This window comes from Gorilla gorilla, chromosome 1 (assembly GCF_029281585.2).
Source record: "Gorilla gorilla gorilla isolate KB3781 chromosome 1, NHGRI_mGorGor1-v2.1_pri, whole genome shotgun sequence".
NCBI classification, from domain to species: Eukaryota; Metazoa; Chordata; class Mammalia; order Primates; family Hominidae; genus Gorilla; species Gorilla gorilla.
The window spans coordinates 52,380,253-52,399,608 of record NC_073224.2 but is presented as its reverse complement, the minus strand read 5'-3'; the positions used below and the strand labels follow the sequence as shown (position 1 = coordinate 52,399,608).

Below are 19,356 nucleotides of genomic sequence, written 5' to 3'. Positions count from 1 at the left end.
AGCCTCTTGACTCCAATACAAGTGGGTCTCTCTTAGTGTGATCTGAGTACATATATCATTTTTACCAACTGAAGCCCTTATCTGTAAAGGAATGTGCAACGGAAGGAACAGGAGCACAGACTTCCCTCCCAGGGCCTGGGAGGAAACTGGCTGGTTGGTGTGAAGGCAGTGGCTCCACACCCCACTCACACACACCACAGCATTGGAGCAAGACAGGGACCTAGAGAGCTACTGAAGGGACTGTCTTTCCCACCCCAGGGCAGGCCAGGCTGGAGCCAGGAACCTGGGGTTAGGGCAGCAGGCACAGCTCAGCAGCACTCTTCGGGAGGGGGACCCTTGGTCACCTCCCACTGTTCCCCTGCCCAGCTGAGATGTCAGGCCAGCCCTGCATTGGCTATAGGAAAGCTGCTCTGCTGAAGGGGCAGACAAGTTGTGGATGAGGGCCCAGTGCCAGGCAGGACCGATCAAGCCCAACTCACCTGCCCTGGCTCTCCAGGACTTGGCAAGGCTGCCAGGTGCAGGCAGGGGGAGAGTCTGCTTTCAGTCAGCCAAGATGAGGGGCTCTTGGGGGTCTCTGACCCTGCGGAGCCAGTGGAGGAAAGGAGTGGGGGCAAGAGATTACAGCATCCCAGAGGGAGGCCAGGGAGGGGGACAGAGACCCCAGCCCAAGCCCCCACAATCCTCAGGCAGCTGGAAAAGGCAGGCGACCAACAGATGGGCCTGCTGGGCAGGTTTCCTCTCTGGCAGGAAGAGGGCAGGGGCCGCAGACAAGTCCCACGGATCCTTCGAGACGCCTGAGCCAGACGTGTGAATGTTTCTGGGGGATCTGAGTAGCTTCAGGGGCATGAGAAGCCAAAGGGAGGGTCGGTGTGGGGTGCATGCCTTTAGCTGGGGGACCAAGGCGGAAGAGATGTGGTAGCATGAAGATCTTAGAGCTACAGCAAGGACAGGTGAGGCGGATGGACCAGAGATAATAAATTCCCTTTGCCAAATCTAAGTTCTTGCTCTGCGAGCCCAGAAGAGGAGAAGCAAGCCTCACCTAAACAACTCCAATGGGGAAGGCGTGAGGCGGCGTGAGGGAGGGAGGATTCCACAGAAAGCACCCCTGCGATCCCGTCTCTCCTCTGCTCTACAATCACTGGTCCCCATTGCTCAGAGGATCAAGTCCAAGCTTCCCAGGCACCTACTCATGGTCTCCAAACACACAGGTCCTCCCCACCTTTCTGGTGCCATCCCCACTCCCTACCATACAGTCTTGGTGGCCACTAACTTGACTGGCTCACTGCCCGTTCAGTGGAACTGCATCCACATGGGTCTCTCTTCCTCGCAGATCATGCCAACTAGGGGCAGCAAAGGGAGCTCCGTGGGATGAACTAGCTCACTGCAGCCTCCACCTCTACCTGGGCTTTAGCAATCCTCCCTCCTCAGCCTCCCAAGTAGCTGGTACTACAGGTGCACACCACCACATGCAGCTAATTTTTAAATTTGTTTTAGAGACAGAGGCTTGCTATGTTGCCCAGATTGGTCTCCATCTCCCAGGCTCAAGCAATCCTCCTGCCTCAGCCTACTGAGTAGCTGGGACTACAGGTGTGAGCCACCATGCCTGGCTAACCATAACCTGTGTGACTTGGAAGCCCAGCTCCATCCCTGAGTAACTCAGTGACTGAACAAATTACTTGACTATCGAGCCTGTTTTCCTCACCTGCAAATGGGCTTCTTTGAAGCCCAGCACATTCACTACCTTTTCTCCTCGGCCGCCTCCTTCTTTACTGTTCTGCGGTGTTATCTGCCTTTCTAAGCCTAGAGCTAGTGGGGTCACTGTTCCAGAACTGCTGCCCCAGCACTCCTGTGCTCTGTCCTGTCTGCCTTCTGGAGACAACAGAACTGCTCTTGGTGGCTCCCCCGCCCCTCCCAGGGCCCCTCCTCCGGGGTCTCGCAGTTCGGGTTGGGGTCTGTACTGATGAATCCCAGAGACCCAGCACAGCCTTGGAGGCTCACCGGGGTCTCACTGCCCAGCCTGGAAGCACGCAGGGCAGAGACCTGGGCTTCTGATCTCTGCCTCCCTGCAACCCCTCAAGAAGCGCTGAGCAGCCCGTAGGCGCGCCAGGGCCGTGGGTGGACTGCCTGCCTGCACATTCTCGCACCTTCCTGGAGGAAGCTTCCAGAACAGAACAAGGAAGACCAACGGCTGGGTGGGGTTCCCTCGGTGGAGGAGCCGCAGGGGCCCAGCTTGGGAACCGGGTTATCAGGGGTGTGGCTCTGCAGAAAGCGTCCTGCCACGTCTCCCTCCCAGTCAACCCTGGGGAAGGAGAGAGGCACCCTTGGGGACAGAACTGGCCAGTTTCACCGGCGGCGGCTTCCGCAGGAACGCGGGGGAGGGAGACAAGGGGGCGGGGGAAGACTTCCTGTTGGGCAGGAATGGGTGTTACATAGCTAGATCTTTAAGCATCAGAAAGACAGCTACCAGACCCACTATGGCTGGGAGGTGGCAGGGGATGGGAAAGGTGGCCCTGTCACCTCCGAGAAGGCGCCTTCAGCCTGGGGAGACACTGTGAGCAAACCCCTGAAAGCCTTGTGGGGCCATCATGTGTGCTCTGGAGCCCTCTTGTGGATTCTTGCGGTAAGTGCATACAGGCTTGCAGCGCGTTTCTCCCACGTTTTAACCTTTCGCTTGTTCTCTCCTCCTCCCACCACTCTTCCCAGTAAATGACACCTTCAAAACCACACGCACACTCGAGCAAAACGTCTGTTATGGATACCATAAGAGTCACTTCCTAAATACCCTGAAAGAAAGAGCTTTTTGACACACAATTAACACACTTGTCTGCTCCTGGGCAAATGTCAATATTTGCTCATTGAAATTTCCCTCCCTCATCCACACTAAAAGAAACAAAATAACTCCTCCGGTTGTCTGGCTCTTATTATTACTTGGAATCCATGTCTGAAGTCGTTTGAGTTTCTAACTCATCCACCAACCAAATGTCATAAACCTTTGTGGGAACTGTGAAAATAGGAACGAACAGTGAGCCAGTCGTTCATTCATTCACTCACTCATTCAGCAAGAACTTACTGAGCACTTCGTTTGTCCAAGCAAGGTGCCAAGGATGCTGGGAAGCAGCCGTGCCATCATGCTAAGAGCAAAGCCTGGGAAATCAGGCACACATGAGGCCGCCTTCCGGCTTGCTTTCTATTAATACAAGCTTTGTGACATTGAGTAATACATACGAAGAACCAGTTTTCCCATTATTTGCTAAAAGCGGGATGATAGGACCTCCTCATAAAGGTGCGGTGAGGAATAAATGAGATAATGTCGTAAAGCACTTAGCTCCTAGAGTGGCGGCTGCTGCTATGATATACAGAATGACCACCAGGTCTGGAAATGTATGTGAACACAGAATTCATGGCTGGTTGAAAATTAAACAATATTGCCTGTGTCTCTGGACTTTACAACCCCCCTGTGTTGCCCCTGCCCTTGATGAGTTTTCAGTCTAGGCTACTGGTTCTCAAAGTGTGGGCCCCAGAGCAGCCACAGCAGCATAACCTGAGAATGTGTTGGAAATGCAAATTCTAGACCCTCTGAATCCGAAACTCTAGGGGTAGGGCCCAGCCATCTGTGCTCCAACAAACCCTCCAGCGATTGTGATACACGCTCCAGTTGGAGAGTTACTAATCTAGTGGAAAATGACACAAGTATAAGCAAATAACTACAATACACGGACACATCCCTGAAGAAGTGACATCATGGGCAGGGCTTGAAGGAAAAACAAGTGTTCTCGGGTGGGCATGAGCCACGTGAGGAGAGATTGGCACCTACAAAGCCCCGGATGCATGAAAGGGAAGCGAATGTTGAGGGAACCACAAGTGATTTGGTAGGGCTAGAGGAGAGGGCTAAAGAGTCAGGTGGGGAGTGTGGGAGGTGAGGCTGGGAAGGGGGGCGGGAGCGAGACTATGATGCCCTTTACGTGCCCAGATAGGGAATTTAGATTTTATCCTGTAAGTGACAGGTAACATGCAAAGTTTTTAATGGAGAATAATATGACCAAATTTGAATTCTAGAAAAAAAGCCCTCTTGCAGCATTATGGCCTGGAGGCAGGAAGATCAGTTGGAAAGCTTCTACAATAATGGAAGTGAGAGTCCACGTGGGCCTGAACTCAGGCCATGGCTATGGAGATGTCGAGGAGTGGGTGGGTTGAGAGATATTTGGGAGGAGAATTGACAGGACCCGTGGGGGAGGCATGAGAGCGGGAAAGGTTGAGGGTATCTCCGAGGGCTCTGCTTTGCTGGTATTTCTAGAAAAGATGGAACCGGCACAGAGAAGCAATGACTTCAAGTCTGGACACAATGAATCGAGGGAGCTCAGAAGAAAGCTCTGGGCTGGTAGCTGAAGCAGAAATCAATTATGCCTGTGTTGTTTATCTCCCAATGTTTATCATGCATGCATTCATTTCAGGAAATACTGGATTGCTATCATGCACCAGAAAGGTTCTAGGAGGGAGTGAAAAACACAATAGCCAGAATCTGCTCCCAGGACTTACACAGCAGTGGGGGGACCAGAAATACATAACCAAACAGATACATAAACAAACGTGTTTCAGGTAGTGCCGGGTGCTGTGAAGAAAAGTAAGAGTAAGAGCGTGGAGGGGTGGGGGAATTCAGGCAGAGCAGTCAGGCATGGCCTCTCTGAGGAGGTGACACGGGCTAATCGAGAAGTCGGAACCAGGTGTGTGGAAATGGGAGGAGAGTGCTCCCAGGCAGGGGGAACAGCAAGAGCCAAGGCTCTGAGGTGGGAATGGGTTTGACATGATGGAGGGAAGGAAAGATGGCAGCACAGCCAGCCAGTCATGGGACACGAGGTCAGAGAGGTGGACAGGTACGTTTCTAGGGACTGGTGAGATGCCGTAATACATGTGAAAGTGTTTAGTGAACAATCTCTAGAGCCATGTACCAAAAGGAATATGAAGATGGTATCTGCAAGAGGGAGAAAAGAAGAAACAATTCACAATTCTTAACTGAAGCAAGAAGCATTTGGGTCCAAACAGGAAAAATTCAGTCTATAACTGTCATGTGATATTAGAATAATTTCCAGAACAGATACTTTGAAAGGAAGATGAAGGAGGAGGAAGAGCAGGAAGAGGAGGAGAAAGAGGAGGAGAAGAAGGAGGAGGAACAAAAGAAAAAGAAAAAGAAGAAAAGAAAGAAAAGAAAAGTTTGCTTTCGCTTTAAGAATATGGTTAACAGGCCCAGGCATGGTGGCTCACGCCTGTAATCCCAGCACTTTGGGAGGCCAAGGTGGATGGATCCCTGGAGGCCAGGTGTTCGAGACCAGCCTGGCCAACATGACAAAACCCCATCTTGACCAAAAATACAAAAATTAGCCAGGCATGGTGGTGGGCACCTGTAGTCCCAGCTACTCAGGAGGCGGAGGCACGAGAATCTCTTGAACCCCGGAGGTGGAAATTGCAGTGAACTGAGATCGCACCACTGCACTCCAGCCTGGGTGACAGAGTGAGACCCTATCTTAAGAAAAAGAAAAAATAGGTTAGCGGCTAAGCTGATGTAGGTGGTAGATGGTGGCAGATCTAAGTGCTGGCAGATCTTGGCAGTGGGGGATTGGAAAGGTAACCCCTCCTAGCACAGATGGATGAGGATTTCAAAGCAGAGAGGGACGGAAAGGGGATGAGACAAGGGTCCTCCCTGCCCTGGCTAGACTGGGGCTCCCTCTGGTGGTGCCATTGCCCCAGGAGGCTGGGCAGAGGCGCTTCACCATCCCTGCAGAATCTGAGGCCAGACCAGAGGGTGAGGCCCACAGGCCTGGGCACGCTGAGCCTCACCCTTGCGAATGAAACCAGATGGAGAGACCCAGGCCAGAGCAGAGAGAAGTGAGTTCAGCTGGGTAGCTCATGCACCACCCCAGCCCAAAGAGCTCTGTCTTCTGCTTCCAAGGTTAAGTCCAGGGCAACTTCCCAAGGCACACCTTTAGCCACGGCAGGAAATAAGGGCTCCCCAGCCCACAGAGGGGCCTGACCAACTCCTAGGAGGAAAATAGAGCATCTCCGCCCACACAAACCACCCCCAGAATCGCAGATGCCCCCATCCACAAGAGCAAGAGTGACCGGAGCTGGCCTTGCCACCACCAGTCTGATGTCCTCCTTCGTACACCCCACGGACACCTTCCCTTCCCACTGGCTCAACATCCTGCCCCGCGGCTCCGTCTCCTGCCTCTGAACCTCTGCCTGTGTGTCTAGAACAGCCTCGTTCCTCTACTTTGTTGAGCCATCTCCTTCCCACCAGTACAGCCCAGCCCAACACTCCACCCACCCCACCCCAGGAAACTTACCAGGACTGACACTGGTTACTGCCCAGGCCAACATAAACAGACGCACTGATACATACGTTCCCATCTCTATCTCAGCTCTCAGGAGCCTCGGCATCTCCTAGCCAATCACAGACCCAGCAGTGTCTTCAGTGAAAAACCAGACACTTTAACCATCTCTCCTCCTGACAAGGATGAAAGTAGAACCAACAGCAACATCAGAAAGGAAACTGCGTCTTACTCACTTGATGAAATACACAGCTCCTTCCTGGGTGGAATCCACTTCCCAGCCCTTGGGCAAACCTGTGAGGAAGCAAAATCACCAGAATGAGATACCCTGGGATCAACCTCTCTTCCTCTCTTCCCACAAACCCCACCTGCACTTAGGAGGGATGGGTGCCTGGACAGTCAGGAAAATCCAAATATAAGCCAGCCGAGTTCAAACCAACCATTCCATCCTTTTTTGTCCATGATTTCTAGTAGTGAGATTCCCAGCAAATAATGAGAGATATGGGAGTGGACGGGATGTCCTCCGTCAATGAGCGGTGAAGTGACCGAATGAATCATAGCCTGGCAGGATGCACTCATTCATTCAACAAATCTTTACTGAGCATCTACTGTGCGCCAGGCCCTGGGCCAGCCCCTGGATGCAACAGTGAACACACAGATGGTTCCCCTGGAAGTGTCCTCAGGATCATCTAACCAGAAGGGCAGGTCACTTGCCCCAGGAACTCATCACAGATCATTAACACCTAAGATCCGAGTAAGACTCAAGTCTCCAGATACCAGGCCAGCGTTATGGCCATCAGGCTGTGCTGTTTCTGGACAGGAAACCAAGGACCTAGGAAATCAGCCCCAGGAAAATGAAGAGACTTGCAGTTTTTAAAATCTTTAATAGTGTCTCTGAAAAAAAAAATTATCCATGGAAATGCTCAGAGGAGAATCACAGAATCTCAGTGTGAGCAAGGAAGTTGACAGTGGCCAGGAGGCACCCAGGCAGTCCCCACAGGTGGGCATAGCACCTCCATCTCCAAAGATCACTCATAGGCACTATCTCATCCTGCTCGCTCTCCCAAAACAGCCACCCTGGGCAGCATCCCGCCTCCCCAGCAAACAGGATTCCTTCACCCCATGGCTGAGGAGGAGGAGCCTTTTGAGAGACCCAAGAGAGTCCACTGTCAGAGGTGGGGACAGTAAGGGAGCTGGCTGAGAACATTCCTTTTGGGAGTGCAAGCCTCCTGGCTGACATATTGGAAAACAGGTGGGGATTCTCTTGATGGACAGTGACTGCCATCTTTCTGGTCAGTCCACACACCTGCCTTGTGTATGAAGTCTTATGAAGCATAGCTATTCACTGCTGGTCTGACTGTCTCCTGCCATGTTAGCAGCTGCTTTGAGGCACCAGCTGCTGGGGAGCAGTGCCTGGGTTCTGCAGAGTGGCAGGTCCAGTTTCTAATCATTCATTTTATTCACCTGTATTTATCAAGGGTCTGTATTTCCACAGTTGCTGCTGATGGTGATGCTGCTGTTTCAGCGAAACAGGGCAGCCAGCAAGCCCAGCTCCTGCCAGGACTTGGCCCACCTATCACACCAGCTACCACTTAGCGAGTACTTCCTTCCTCTAAGCTATGCACTTTACCTCTGCTAGTGCATTTAATCTGCATAGCAACATTATACAATAGGTGTCCTCCGAAACATTTTCGCCGATAACAGATGAGGAAACAGAGGCCCAGACAGGTTCATCAACTGGCTCAAGGTCACACAGGAAGTGTCTGGGCCGGGATGTGAGTGCTGCTGTGCTGTCTCCAAAGCCCACACTCTTTCCTCTGTGCCACTCCATAAATGCTACTTGTTCCCCTCTGTCTCTGTGGTAGGACTTTGCCATTCAGGAGGGCGTGGGTTGGCATTCTCCCCAAGTAGAGGGATCCCCATTGGGTCGGAATCATAAATAATTCTGCCACTGTGATGTGCCTGGGAAAGAGGCCAGTATGGATTATGTCTCCTGCCTTTTTCTAGCAACTTCCCTCCACACTGCCCTCTCTGCCTGGGCAACACCAAGAGTGCTTATATTCCCATCCAGGCGGAGTGCCCGCTGAGGCAGCTGCCCTCCCGGCAAGCTCCGGGGGCATCTTAACCCCTTCCCAGCCTTAGACAACCAGTTGGCTGCAGCCAAAAATGAAAGCATTGGCTCACAGGCTGGTATTCATCTTCCACTCCTACCTAGGATGATAATGAGGTGGAAGGACTCAACCTGTAAACAGCTGAAACGCTGAAGGTGACACCACCATCAACCTGGTAGAAAACAGCCCTGGCCTTAGAGTCAGGAGGCCTCGCTGCAAGTTGGAAATACAATGGTGACAATAACAGCAGCAGCCACCTCCATTTTGGGAGCCATCTCTCTGATGTAATGCTACTAGTTTTTTGAGGTTCATAATCCTCTCCCCATTATAAAGATGAAGAAGCTAAGTCCAGGAAGAATTAAACCCCTAGTGCAAGAGCACACTGGAAGAAATAGAACCAAGATTGAGCTCAGATCTCTCTGCCTCCAAAATGTATGCCTTTAACCATGACACCACTTTGCTTATTAGTCAAACGGCCTTGAGCCAGGTACTTCCTCTCTGTTCTTCCATTTTTCTACCATAAAATGAAGAGTCGAACTCCATGATCCCTGAAGTCTCTTCCAGAAATGATCCCAGCTCAGAAGCTAAAAAGAAAAGGACTCTGAACAAGCCAAAGGCTTCATCCTGTGTGTCCAGCAGTGCCAGCTGTGCCCATGAGTGACGGAGGCCTTGGAACCAGGCGCCTGGTGCCCAGTCAGGTGAAGCGCTGGAAGGCGAGAGGGGGAAGAGCTGGAAGGCGAGAAGGGGAGAGAGATCTCCCCGCATTGTGACCCACACCCCCTCTTACTGGCCTGTGGTGGCGTCATGAGGAGGATGAATGGCTGTTCAGTTAAAGTACCCAGGCCTTGTGATTCTCGATGTCTCTACCTCAACAACTTAGACTGAAGTCTTTTTCCTTGGTTGTTTCTTCATTTCTGACCTGTTTGTGTCCCACCTTTCCCACTAGCCCTGAGGGCTACCAGTGATGTTTTCTCCATAATCAGCAATGAATGTCAGCCTTGTCCCCTTTCATGTTTCTCCTCAGTGGGAGAAACAGGCGCTCCCACTAGCTACATGGGGCCATTTACATTTGAATTAATTAGGATTAAAAATCCATCTGGGCACAGTGGCTCACACCTGTAATCCCAGCACTTTGGGAAGTCGAGGTGGGTGGATCACCTGAGGTCAGGAGTTTGAGACCAGCCTGGCCAACATGGCAAAACCCCATCTCTACTAACAATACAAAAATTAGCTGGGTGTGGTGGCACACACATGTAATCCCAGCTATTTGGGAGGCTGAGGCACGAGAATCTCTTGAACCCGGGAGGCAGAGGTTGCAATGAGCCGAGATTATGCCACTGCACTCCAGCCTATGTGACAGAGTAAGACTCTGCCTCAAAAAAAAAAAAAAAAAAAAAAAAATTCAGGGCCTCAATGATGCTTGTAACATTTCAGTTGCTCATTGCCACATGTGGCTCATGGCAATTGTATTGGGTAGAGCAGATAGAGAACCCTTCCATCACGACATAAAAGTTCTAGAGCGCAGCACTGGGGGCTGGCTTCTGCCAGTTCAAGAGCCCTTGAGACAGGGGATTTTCTGACTGGGCAGAGGGATGAAAGAAGAGTAAAAATCTTTGTCCTCAAAGGCCTGTCTCAGATACTAATTTTGGAGGTGGAAGCTTAGAGAGACACTGAGGTGAGCTCCAACAAGCCTGCAATCTCCCCCAGATGGCAGGCAGTCCAAATGCTAAGCTGAGTCCATCCATGGAGAAAGGAAAAAGTCAGAAGCAAAGTTGCGGCACAGGATTCCTGCTGCAACCTCAAGCTATCACATCCTCCTCAATTGCAAAGGCAGGGACAGACAGGTTCCTTACCTGGGCAGGAGGTGTGTCCACTCTGGATGGGTGACTTTGTTCCAGGGTGCACCCAGCTGGTTGACTTTTCCTCATCACTGCAGAAAGATCAATAAGAAAGTGTCAGCTACAAGAGAGGCTTTTCTGAGCAGGACACTCATCTCCAGATTCACATTAACACCGACTATTCAATCCCAGACACATGAGTTGGGAGCATCCACAAGGCTGTTCATTCATTCACATTTACAGAGTATTATTTACTAAGCACACTCTGAGGATTTCAAGATGAATAATATCTAATCCCTGACCTCAAAGAATCTACAACCCACTGGGAAACAAATGCATAAAAAGATAGCTGCAATACAATATGATAGGCACTGTAATCCCTATTGTAACTATGTGTAGAAAGTGTGATACCATCACAAAGAAACAAGTGCCACCTGGCATGAGGTTAAGGAAGGGGAAGCATGAAGGCTTCACGGCAGAGGCAATGTTAGAGATGATTGCTAAAGTCAGGTGGGAAAAACAAGGAAGGTTCTTAACTGGCAGCTTCTCGAATGGATAAGAAAAGGAGGAGACTGCATGAACCCATAGTCCTTATGTGTCAACAGTGCTATGTATTTTTCATTCACGACATTCCCTCACACTGGGAATTTTACAGATTATGAATCGAGGTTCAGAGAAGTTAAGAAATTTGGCCAAAGTCACAACCAATAAGTGATGAAGACAGGATTCAGACCTAGATCTGTCCCCGACAAAACTCTTTCTGATACCTCACACCCAGCAAGGCAGGCTCCCCAGCAACACAGACCCTCTGGGCTCTAGATTGGATGGCAGATGAAGCCATCATCATTTCTCAATCCCCACCGACCAAGTGACACAGACTTTTCCAGAGCCAGATGTGATCCAGCAAGAAGCACCTGACTGTCTTGGCTACTTCAGGTATGTGGAGGAAGGAACTCTCAGGTCACGTGGATCACCCAGGCTTTAGGATGGCATCTTGGAGCCCAGGACAAGACTCTACTCAATGTCTTTAAGGTATAATGGATGTAGAATAAACTCCACTAAGAAAGACTCCATTAAACTTTTATTAAAGTGAGATATCGAATAAACGCCCTAAAAAATTTACAATTTAATAGTTTTGACTTATCTATACACCTGTGAAACTGCCACCAAAATCAAGATAATGAATTCCCAAACTTTCTGTGTGACCCTTTGTAATTCCTCCTTCCCACCCCCAACCCCTAGCTCTTTCTATCCTCACCCCTCTCCCCAGCAACTGATTTGTTTTCTGTTACTATAGATTAGTTGCATTTTCTAGAGTTTTATATAAATAGAATCATACAATCATACAATACAGTCATGCAATCATATAATCATACCTCTTGCCCTGAAAAACTTTTTTTTTTTTTGACGGTCTCACTCTGCCATCCAGGCTGGAGTGCAGTGGCACAATCATAGCTCATTTGTAGCCTCAAACTTCTGGGCTCAAGCAATCCTCCCACCTCAGCCCCCTAAGTGCTAGGACTACAGGCATGCACCAACATGTCTGGCTATATTTTTTCTTTCTTTTTTTTTTTTTTTTTTTTTTTGAGATAGAGTATCGCTCCGTCACCCAGGCTGGAGTGTGCAGTGGCACGATCTTGCCTCACTGAAACCTCTGCCTGGGTTCAAGCAATCCTCCCACCTCAGCCGCCCAAGTAGCTAGAGTTACAGGCATGCACCACCATGCCTGGCTAATTTTTCGTGTATTTTCAGTAGAGACGGAGTTTCACCATGTTGGCCAGGCTGATCTCAAACTCCTGACCTCAAGTGCCTCAGCCTCCCAAAGTGCTGGGATTACAGGCGTGAGCCGCTGCACCTGGCCTCTGGCTATTTTTTTTGCAGAGACAAGGTCTTACTATGTTGCCCAGGTTGGTTACAAACTCCTGACCTCAAGTGATCCTCCTGCCTTGGCCTCCCAAAGCACTGGGATTACAGTGTGAACCACAGCACCCAGCTGTCTGCCTTTTGTGCTTTTTTCCATATTGTGGTGTGTGGTCGTTTGATTCCATTTAATTGCTGAATAGTATTCCATTGTAGGAAACACCACAGTGTGTTCATTCATTCACCTGTTGCTGAACTTACGGGTTGTTTTCAGTTCTGGGCCATTACAAATAAAGCTACTATGAACATGTGTGTACTAGTGGTGTGAAAATATGCTTTTTTTTCTATTGACTCCACTAATTTTCTCTAAGGTTGGACACCTGCTACAGGAAGAGATCTCCCAGCTAACCTACCCCTCTGATAAGCAGAGAAAAAACAAAGTCGCTGTTCTAGTGACTTCTGAGCTCAGGCACCATTGAAGAAGACTCTAACATACTGGGTCTCTGGTCTTGGCTTTGGTCCTGGGAGGCAGTGGAAGAGGAAGCCAATAAAAAGGAAGGGTTTGGAGAGAAAGTCAGCCAGTGCCCTCACCTCCATTACATCTGTCCTGAGATTTTTCAGCCCCTGACTCTCCCCTCCTTGCACACTGTCCACCCCCTCAGACTTCCCATCTATCTCTACCCCACTGGATATCACAGACAACCCTATCACACCCTTGACATTCCACCACAGCCCTCAACTTCCTCTTCCCCTTGTCTTTGCACCATCTTGCACCCGTTGTCAGCACCACTGTCTGGGACAATGCAGTCACAGGCTGTCTCCACTCCAGCACCGGGCTGATGGGGGAACTGGGCCTCGGAGAACTGGGGTCACTGCAAATCCAGTCTCCCAGCTTAGCTGAGCCCTGAGTGCCACCTAGAATCTTCTTCAATGTCCCCAGTCAGTTGCCATCTGCAGAGTGCTCCAAGCCTTTCCGGCTAACCTCAGGTCCCAGGGCTGCCTCTGCTACCCAGCCCCTCTCCCTGCATATCCAGTCTCCCAGCTTAGCTGAGCCCTGAGTGCCACCTAGAATCTTCTTCAAGGTCCCCAGTCAGTTGCCATCTGCAGAGTGCTCCAAGACTTTCTGGCTAACCTCAGGTCCCAGGGCTGCCTCTGCTACCCAGCCCCTCTCCAGCACAGAGGATCTTATGTCTTAATGAAGAAAAAATAGAAAAGATTAGGTGGGAGCTTTCCCAGTATGCCCAATCACCTCACCACCAAAACTTACCCAGATTCTCACCCATCCTTTAATACTTGTCTTCCTCTGGAGAAGAGGTAGCCCTCTCTCCCCTTTAAGGCTCATCTCTCTGCCTGGGTTATCGTTCCCCTCCTCTTCCATCTTTTATAGAACCTCCTTCTGTTGAGCATCCCAGCCTTGCATCTTCACCTCCTCTCTCTTTATAGGGTCCATCCCTTTATCCTCCTCCTCTGTCTGTGTCTTCTATAGTCTAAACACGCTGCCTCCCACTCAATGCCATGTCCCCTGGCAGCTTCATGTCTCGCACTCCTCATTCCTGACCAAACATTCAACAGTAGTCTCTCCTAGCTTTCCCCACTTTCTGGCCTTTCATTCACCAATCCACTGCAACCTGGTTTCTGTTCCCAGCTCTCTCCTGAAACCACTTTCCTAGACATCATTAAAGGCCTCCCCCTCTCCTAAATCCACTAGGCATTTTTTAGCCTTTGGCCCATTTGGCTTTTCTGCTGCATCCAATACTGTTGAATTCCTTCCTTTTTTCTTCTTAACATCCCTCTTCCTTGCCTTCTGGGGTGGCATTCTACCCTGGTCCTGGTGCTGCCCACCTCTGCAACCTCTCAGTCTTACTCTCCAACCTGGCCTCTGTTCCTCTATCCCTTCCTTGACACTGGTGCTGCCTGGGGTATACTCCTGTCTTTTCCCTCGCACTCTTCTGGGTCGTTCTACCCCCACATGATGACCCTTTTCCAGCCCAGGCCTCTCTCTTCAAACTCTATCCTGTATATCCAGTTGTCTGTTAGACAGCATCTCCTGAATGTCCCCCGGGGACCTCAACTGCAGTGTTTCCCCACTAACCCTGTACTCTCCCTAATATGCACTCCCCTTGCCATACTCCTGACCTCTGTCAACTCAAGCTGGAAATTCTAAGCTTCACCTTTGATTCCTCCCTTTGTCTCCCCTCCCCAGAATTCAAGCATTAGATGAATATTCCTGATTTGGTTCCTGAAGATTTCTCCCATCTTTCCCTCCCCTTCACTTCTATTCTCACCATTTTAATTCAGGCCCCATTAGCTGTCTCCTGGACTTCTGCAGTTGTTTCCTAACTGCTTTCCATACCTTAAGTTTCTCCTCCTGCCTCTCGCTCAGCCTCAAATCATTGCTCAGGAAGCTGCCAGAGACAAGGCTCTAAACGCAGATTTGATGATGTCAAGTCCCAGTTTGAAATCTCCTTTGGCTTCCCATCACCTATAGGATGGAGTCCAGACCCCTTAGCTTAGCACATAAGGGCTCTCTCAAGCTGCCTCTTCCTACTTTTTCTCCTGGTCCTCTACAGTATTTCAGCAGCTCCACTCCATCTCCACCGAACCTCTCCGAGTGCTCTAGGTTACCTGTTCCTCAGCCCCCACTGGTGCCTTTATTTCCCCAAGCCTCTACTTCCAAGGCTTCTTTCACTCTTGTCTCTCCTCCAGAATCAGCTCAAATGCTTCCTCCTCTGGGAAGCCCTCACTGAACTCCCTGGAGAGCATTAGTTCTTTCCTTCCCATAGCATCATGCAAATGCCTCAAGAATGTACCATATTATTTCCTAAGTATTGATTTATGTATTCTCCCTGTTACCTTAAAGTAAAAACCTATATCTTATTGTTTTTATCTCCAGTGCCTAGCACTGCAGCAAAGAGTGGATGCCCAATAAATGTTTGTAGAATGAAAGAGGAAAAGAATCTGGATGGCAAGTAAGAGATCAGGAAGAAAGAAGAGAATGGACCACTTCATCAGTATACCTGAGGGGCTCACGGAAATTCACATTCTAAGACCCTACCCCAGATCCTCTGAATAGGAATCTCCTGAGGTAGGGCTCAGGAATCCACCTTCTTAATAAGTTCCTTGGGTGATTCTTATAAACTCTAATGTCTCTAGCCACTGCAGTTTTAATATTGCAGAAGTTCTGTTATTTAAGAATCTGACTTAGGGTCAAGAACTTTAATGGAGTTAATTTCTAAGATAATATAATTACAACATCAATTATGATCATGGTGGTGATAATTACAGAACAAAGGCCTAAAGCAAATGTGGAAACTTAGAAACACCAAAGAGAAACCACTGCCTGCCTGAGCCCCTGCAAAGGCAGTTTGGTACCCGGGGAAGCAGTGCACTAAGTCAGCAGATGCTGGGCTGAGTCCCAGCTCTGATTAACAAGTGGTTTTCTCTTAGACCGGTACTTCAATATCTCTGGACCTCAGTTCCCCATTTGACAAATGAAGGGGTTGCTTCTAAGATTCCTTGTAGCTCTGACGTTTTTAAGTGGCTATCTTGAGGAAGGAAAAGCTCGTCAAGTGTGGGTAACAGTCCAAGACGCTGTGCTTCTAGACTTGCTATATTTCTGGAAGATGTCTATCCTGGCAAAAGATGACTATAGTAGAAGTGAGCCAAAAGACAGCCAGCAGGGCCACTTTGTTATAATGAGATTATGCCAGAGCCATTTTGGTTTATGAAATTAATATAACAGTGCTAATATATTACTGAGAGTAGCAAAGGCGCGCTCTCTCTCAAGAATGCTAAACATACAGTGGGCATCGTCCCCCTCCCTCTTGACCACAGCCCCATAAAGAAGCAGGACAGGAGAGGAGAACTGCTGTCCTGGGCACACTGAGTCTGGGGCGAGGGTTGCCAGGAACTGAGTGGTAGAGGCGGGATCTCCTGGTATGTTGTCACTTAGCCCAAGTCTTCCCATAGGAAAGTCTCGGGGAAAATGAAAGACCTACCTCTGGCCCTTTCAGGGAAGGAGCTGAAAAAACTCCAAGCTGGGCATTGGTCTAGTCATCCTCCTGGAGGCCTCGCATGTGACCAGGGAGAGGGAGAAAGGGCAGCACTCCCCTGCCCTGCCCAGCCTTTCCAAGCTGAGGGAATGCCAAGCCTTTGCTGGACTTTGACCCATTGAGGAAAAGGCGGGAGACACATTCAAACAGGCATGGTGATAAACTTATTAGTCATGCCCGCCGTTGTAGCCACCGCTTCACCCACCTTCTCCGGCCTGCCCCCAGCCCCGCCACTTTTCAAGTTGGGCAACTTAATGGAAAAAATTGAAATAAAAAGAAGAGCGAGACCAACATACTTGATGAAGAAGATTCTCCCACCGCCGTCAACTCCGTAGGCCCACCGGCCGGGCAGGTCCAGCCAGTCAATCTCATCGGCCATCTCGGTATCCCTGCAGCCCCTCTCGCTCTCTGCGCCCCCAGGCGCCGGCTGGGCAGGGGGCTTGGTACCCGGGAACCCCCACTTGCTGCCCCCTTCCAGAGGCCGTGGTGGGGGAGGGGGTCCGGCCGGGCTGGCGGCGTCGCTCCCGGGTCCCTGGCAGTGGCTGGCCTCCCCACTGAAGACGCGCTGGCCTCAAGCCGGGCGGCAGGGAGCAGGCAAGCGCTTAACCCTGGCCGGCCGGGAGCCCCAGACACCACCTGCCTCCTCGTCGACTCGGGAGCTCCTCTTCGGACCGTTTCCTGAACTTTAATGACGGGCAATTAGCGCGGTGAGTAATTATGATGCCTCTCCTGCCGGGACTGTTAACGGGCAGCGCTGGGTCTCCGTTCCTCCTGGCTCTGCTGCCCTCCAGCCTGGCGGAGCCCGGAGAGCAGAAGCTGGAGCGGGGAGGATCCCTCCCCGAAGGGAGCAGGTTGCAGTGCGAGCAGGGGTGTTGCCTCTCCGCTCCCAGCTCCGATCTTGCACTTGAACCACCGGCGGGGCCGGGGGCGGAGCCGCGCCGCCGCCTCGGAAGGTAATTCACAGCCCCGAGAACTCGCCGGCAGCGCCAAGTCCCCCAATCCAGGCGCACCGCGCAGAGAACCAGTTTGACTAAAAGTGCTTTGAATCAGGAACCTGATGGACATGTCCAGCCACTGAACGGAAAAGGGGAAGTGATTAAACCTGGTTCTACTTGGTGGGAGGTTAGGAGAGGAACAAAGGTCAAAGGCACGGAAGCGTGGCGGGGCTGTGAGCAGCGAGGGGCCCGGGGAGCCTCTCCTAGCTCAGATGCCATCCTGATTAGTCGAGCTAGTCCTTACCTTTCTTTCCCAGCACCTCCTCCAAGAAGTCTGCCATGACTAAGTAGAATCACAGGGAGACCTTAGAAATACTCAGAAACCAACAGCGTTTATGTCCCTCCAACCCCCTAACTTGCACCAGAAATGGAAAAGGAAAAAGGAAGAAAAATGGAGAGAGAAGGGAATGTGTTATGTGTACAGAATGCAGACTGCAAGCATTTCATACTGGCATACCAAAAACAGTATTGCTGGAGCCCACAGTTCTGCTATCTCAGGGTCTATATCAAAGTTAGCCAGCTTAGGCAACATAGCAAGACCCTGTCACTACAAATAATAATAATAATTAATTAGCTGGATCTGGTGGCACGAGCCTGTAGTCCCAGCAACTCAGAACACTGTCAGGAGGATCACTTTGAGCCTGGGATCACTTTGAGTCGAGGCTGCGGTGAGCTATGATCCTGCCAGTGCACTCCAGCCTGGGCAACAGAGCAAGACCCTGTCTCAAAAAAGAAAAAATGCTGAAGTCCATTTGGCTTTCCCAGCTTACTCCGGATCTGCCACTGGGGCTCCAGTTAGGTACATACAGTTCCAATCCATGTGCCAGGCCCAGGAGAATAATTAGACGATGAGAGAGACACCTGTGTTTAAAGGGAGCAATGTGTTCCATGACAGTTGGCAATTATCTGTTGGGCAAACATACATTTTGTGAGCATTCCAGGAGACTTGATCCCCATTCCACATAGGTAATTCCTACTCATCCTTTCAGTGTCTACCCATGTGCCACCTCCTCCAGGAAGCCATTCCTGACACTACCCCAGAGAGATTTATATGTCCATCCTCCATGTGTCATGGCACCTGATGAATAACCCTATAGTAGCACTTATCACACTGTAATGCAATCCTTGATTTAGTCATCTGTCTCCTCCATTGGACTGTGTGCTCCTTGGGGCAGGAACTCCATCTTATCCATCTTTACAGCCCTGGCAGCTGCCTGCGGCACCAATTAACAATTTCTTTCTTTTTTTTTTTTGAAATGGAGTCTCACTCTATCACCCAGGCTGGAGTGCAGTGGCATGATCTTGGCTCACTGCAACCTCCACCTCCCAAGTTCAAGTGATCCTCTCACCTCAGCCTCCTGAGTAGCTGGGGCAGCAGGCACTCACTACCATGCCTGGCTAATTTTTTTTGTATTTTCAGTAGAGACGGGGTTTCACCATGTTGGCCAGACTGGTCTCAAATTCCTGACCTAAAGTGGTCTGATCCACCCGCCTCAGTTTCCCAAAGTGCTGGGATAACAGGCATGAGCCACTGTGCCCAGACCAATTAACATTTGATGAATGCTTGATATGGTCATAACTGAGAACTACTCTTAACTCTAACCACAATCCTGTACTTTTGGACTTTATTTAGAGGCACTCTCAATATAACCATCAGCAACATCAGGGTGTGTGTGGGGAGATCTTTCTGGGAAAAGAAACAGCCTGTGATCCTTCTCATAGATCCCAAATTCTCAGCCTGGAGGGTTTAAAGTGTATACATCTGATAGATGGTAAAGCTAGGAGATGCCTCAGAGAACATTTAGTCCAATCCTCTTGTTTTGAATATGGCAAGTGAGGAACAGAGAAGGGAAAGGGGCTGGTCAAGGTCACTGAGAAAGGTAGTGGCTGAAAAGGATCTGCCCACCAGTGTCTCAGGCCAGAGGTGTTTTCATTACATCCTTCGCACTCCAACACTGGAAATTGACTCTGCCAACATCCTGGCTGCCAGATCTAAGTTAAGTCCATTCTCCAGAAGCAGAAGACACGCAGAAACCCATGATGTCCAAATTCTTTCTCTCTTCTCAGATCCTACAAATTTCTAGTAGAGAAAGCTTCATTTGACAATGAAGCAGAGCTGCACCTGGGAAGCACAGATGAAGGTCTAGGTGCCCCTTCATTTCTGAATTGGAGAAAGT

At 50.2% G+C, this 19,356-nt stretch overlaps 1 protein-coding gene across 3 annotated transcripts in view; it reads right to left on the bottom strand.

The window, feature by feature from the left end:
* PLEKHA6 (pleckstrin homology domain containing A6) overlaps nucleotides 1-16,968 on the bottom strand; it is a 153,245-nt gene extending 136,277 nt beyond the window's left edge. For 2 of the 3 annotated variants that reach the window (XM_055368988.2, XM_055368998.2), the window contains exons 1-3: nucleotides 16,481-16,967; nucleotides 10,288-10,364; nucleotides 6,560-6,617 (exon numbers count right to left, since the gene is read on the bottom strand). In XM_055368988.2, the coding sequence (XP_055224963.2) occupies nucleotides 6,560-6,617; nucleotides 10,288-10,364; nucleotides 16,481-16,563 (218 nt within the window). In that variant the 5' untranslated portion in view covers nucleotides 16,564-16,967. Of the gene's footprint in view, nucleotides 1-6,559; nucleotides 6,618-10,287; nucleotides 10,365-16,480 lie in introns of all 3 variants that reach the window. The other variant, XM_031014036.3, reaches the window with a different exon arrangement.
* Nucleotides 16,969-19,356: the final 2,388 nt, after the last annotated feature.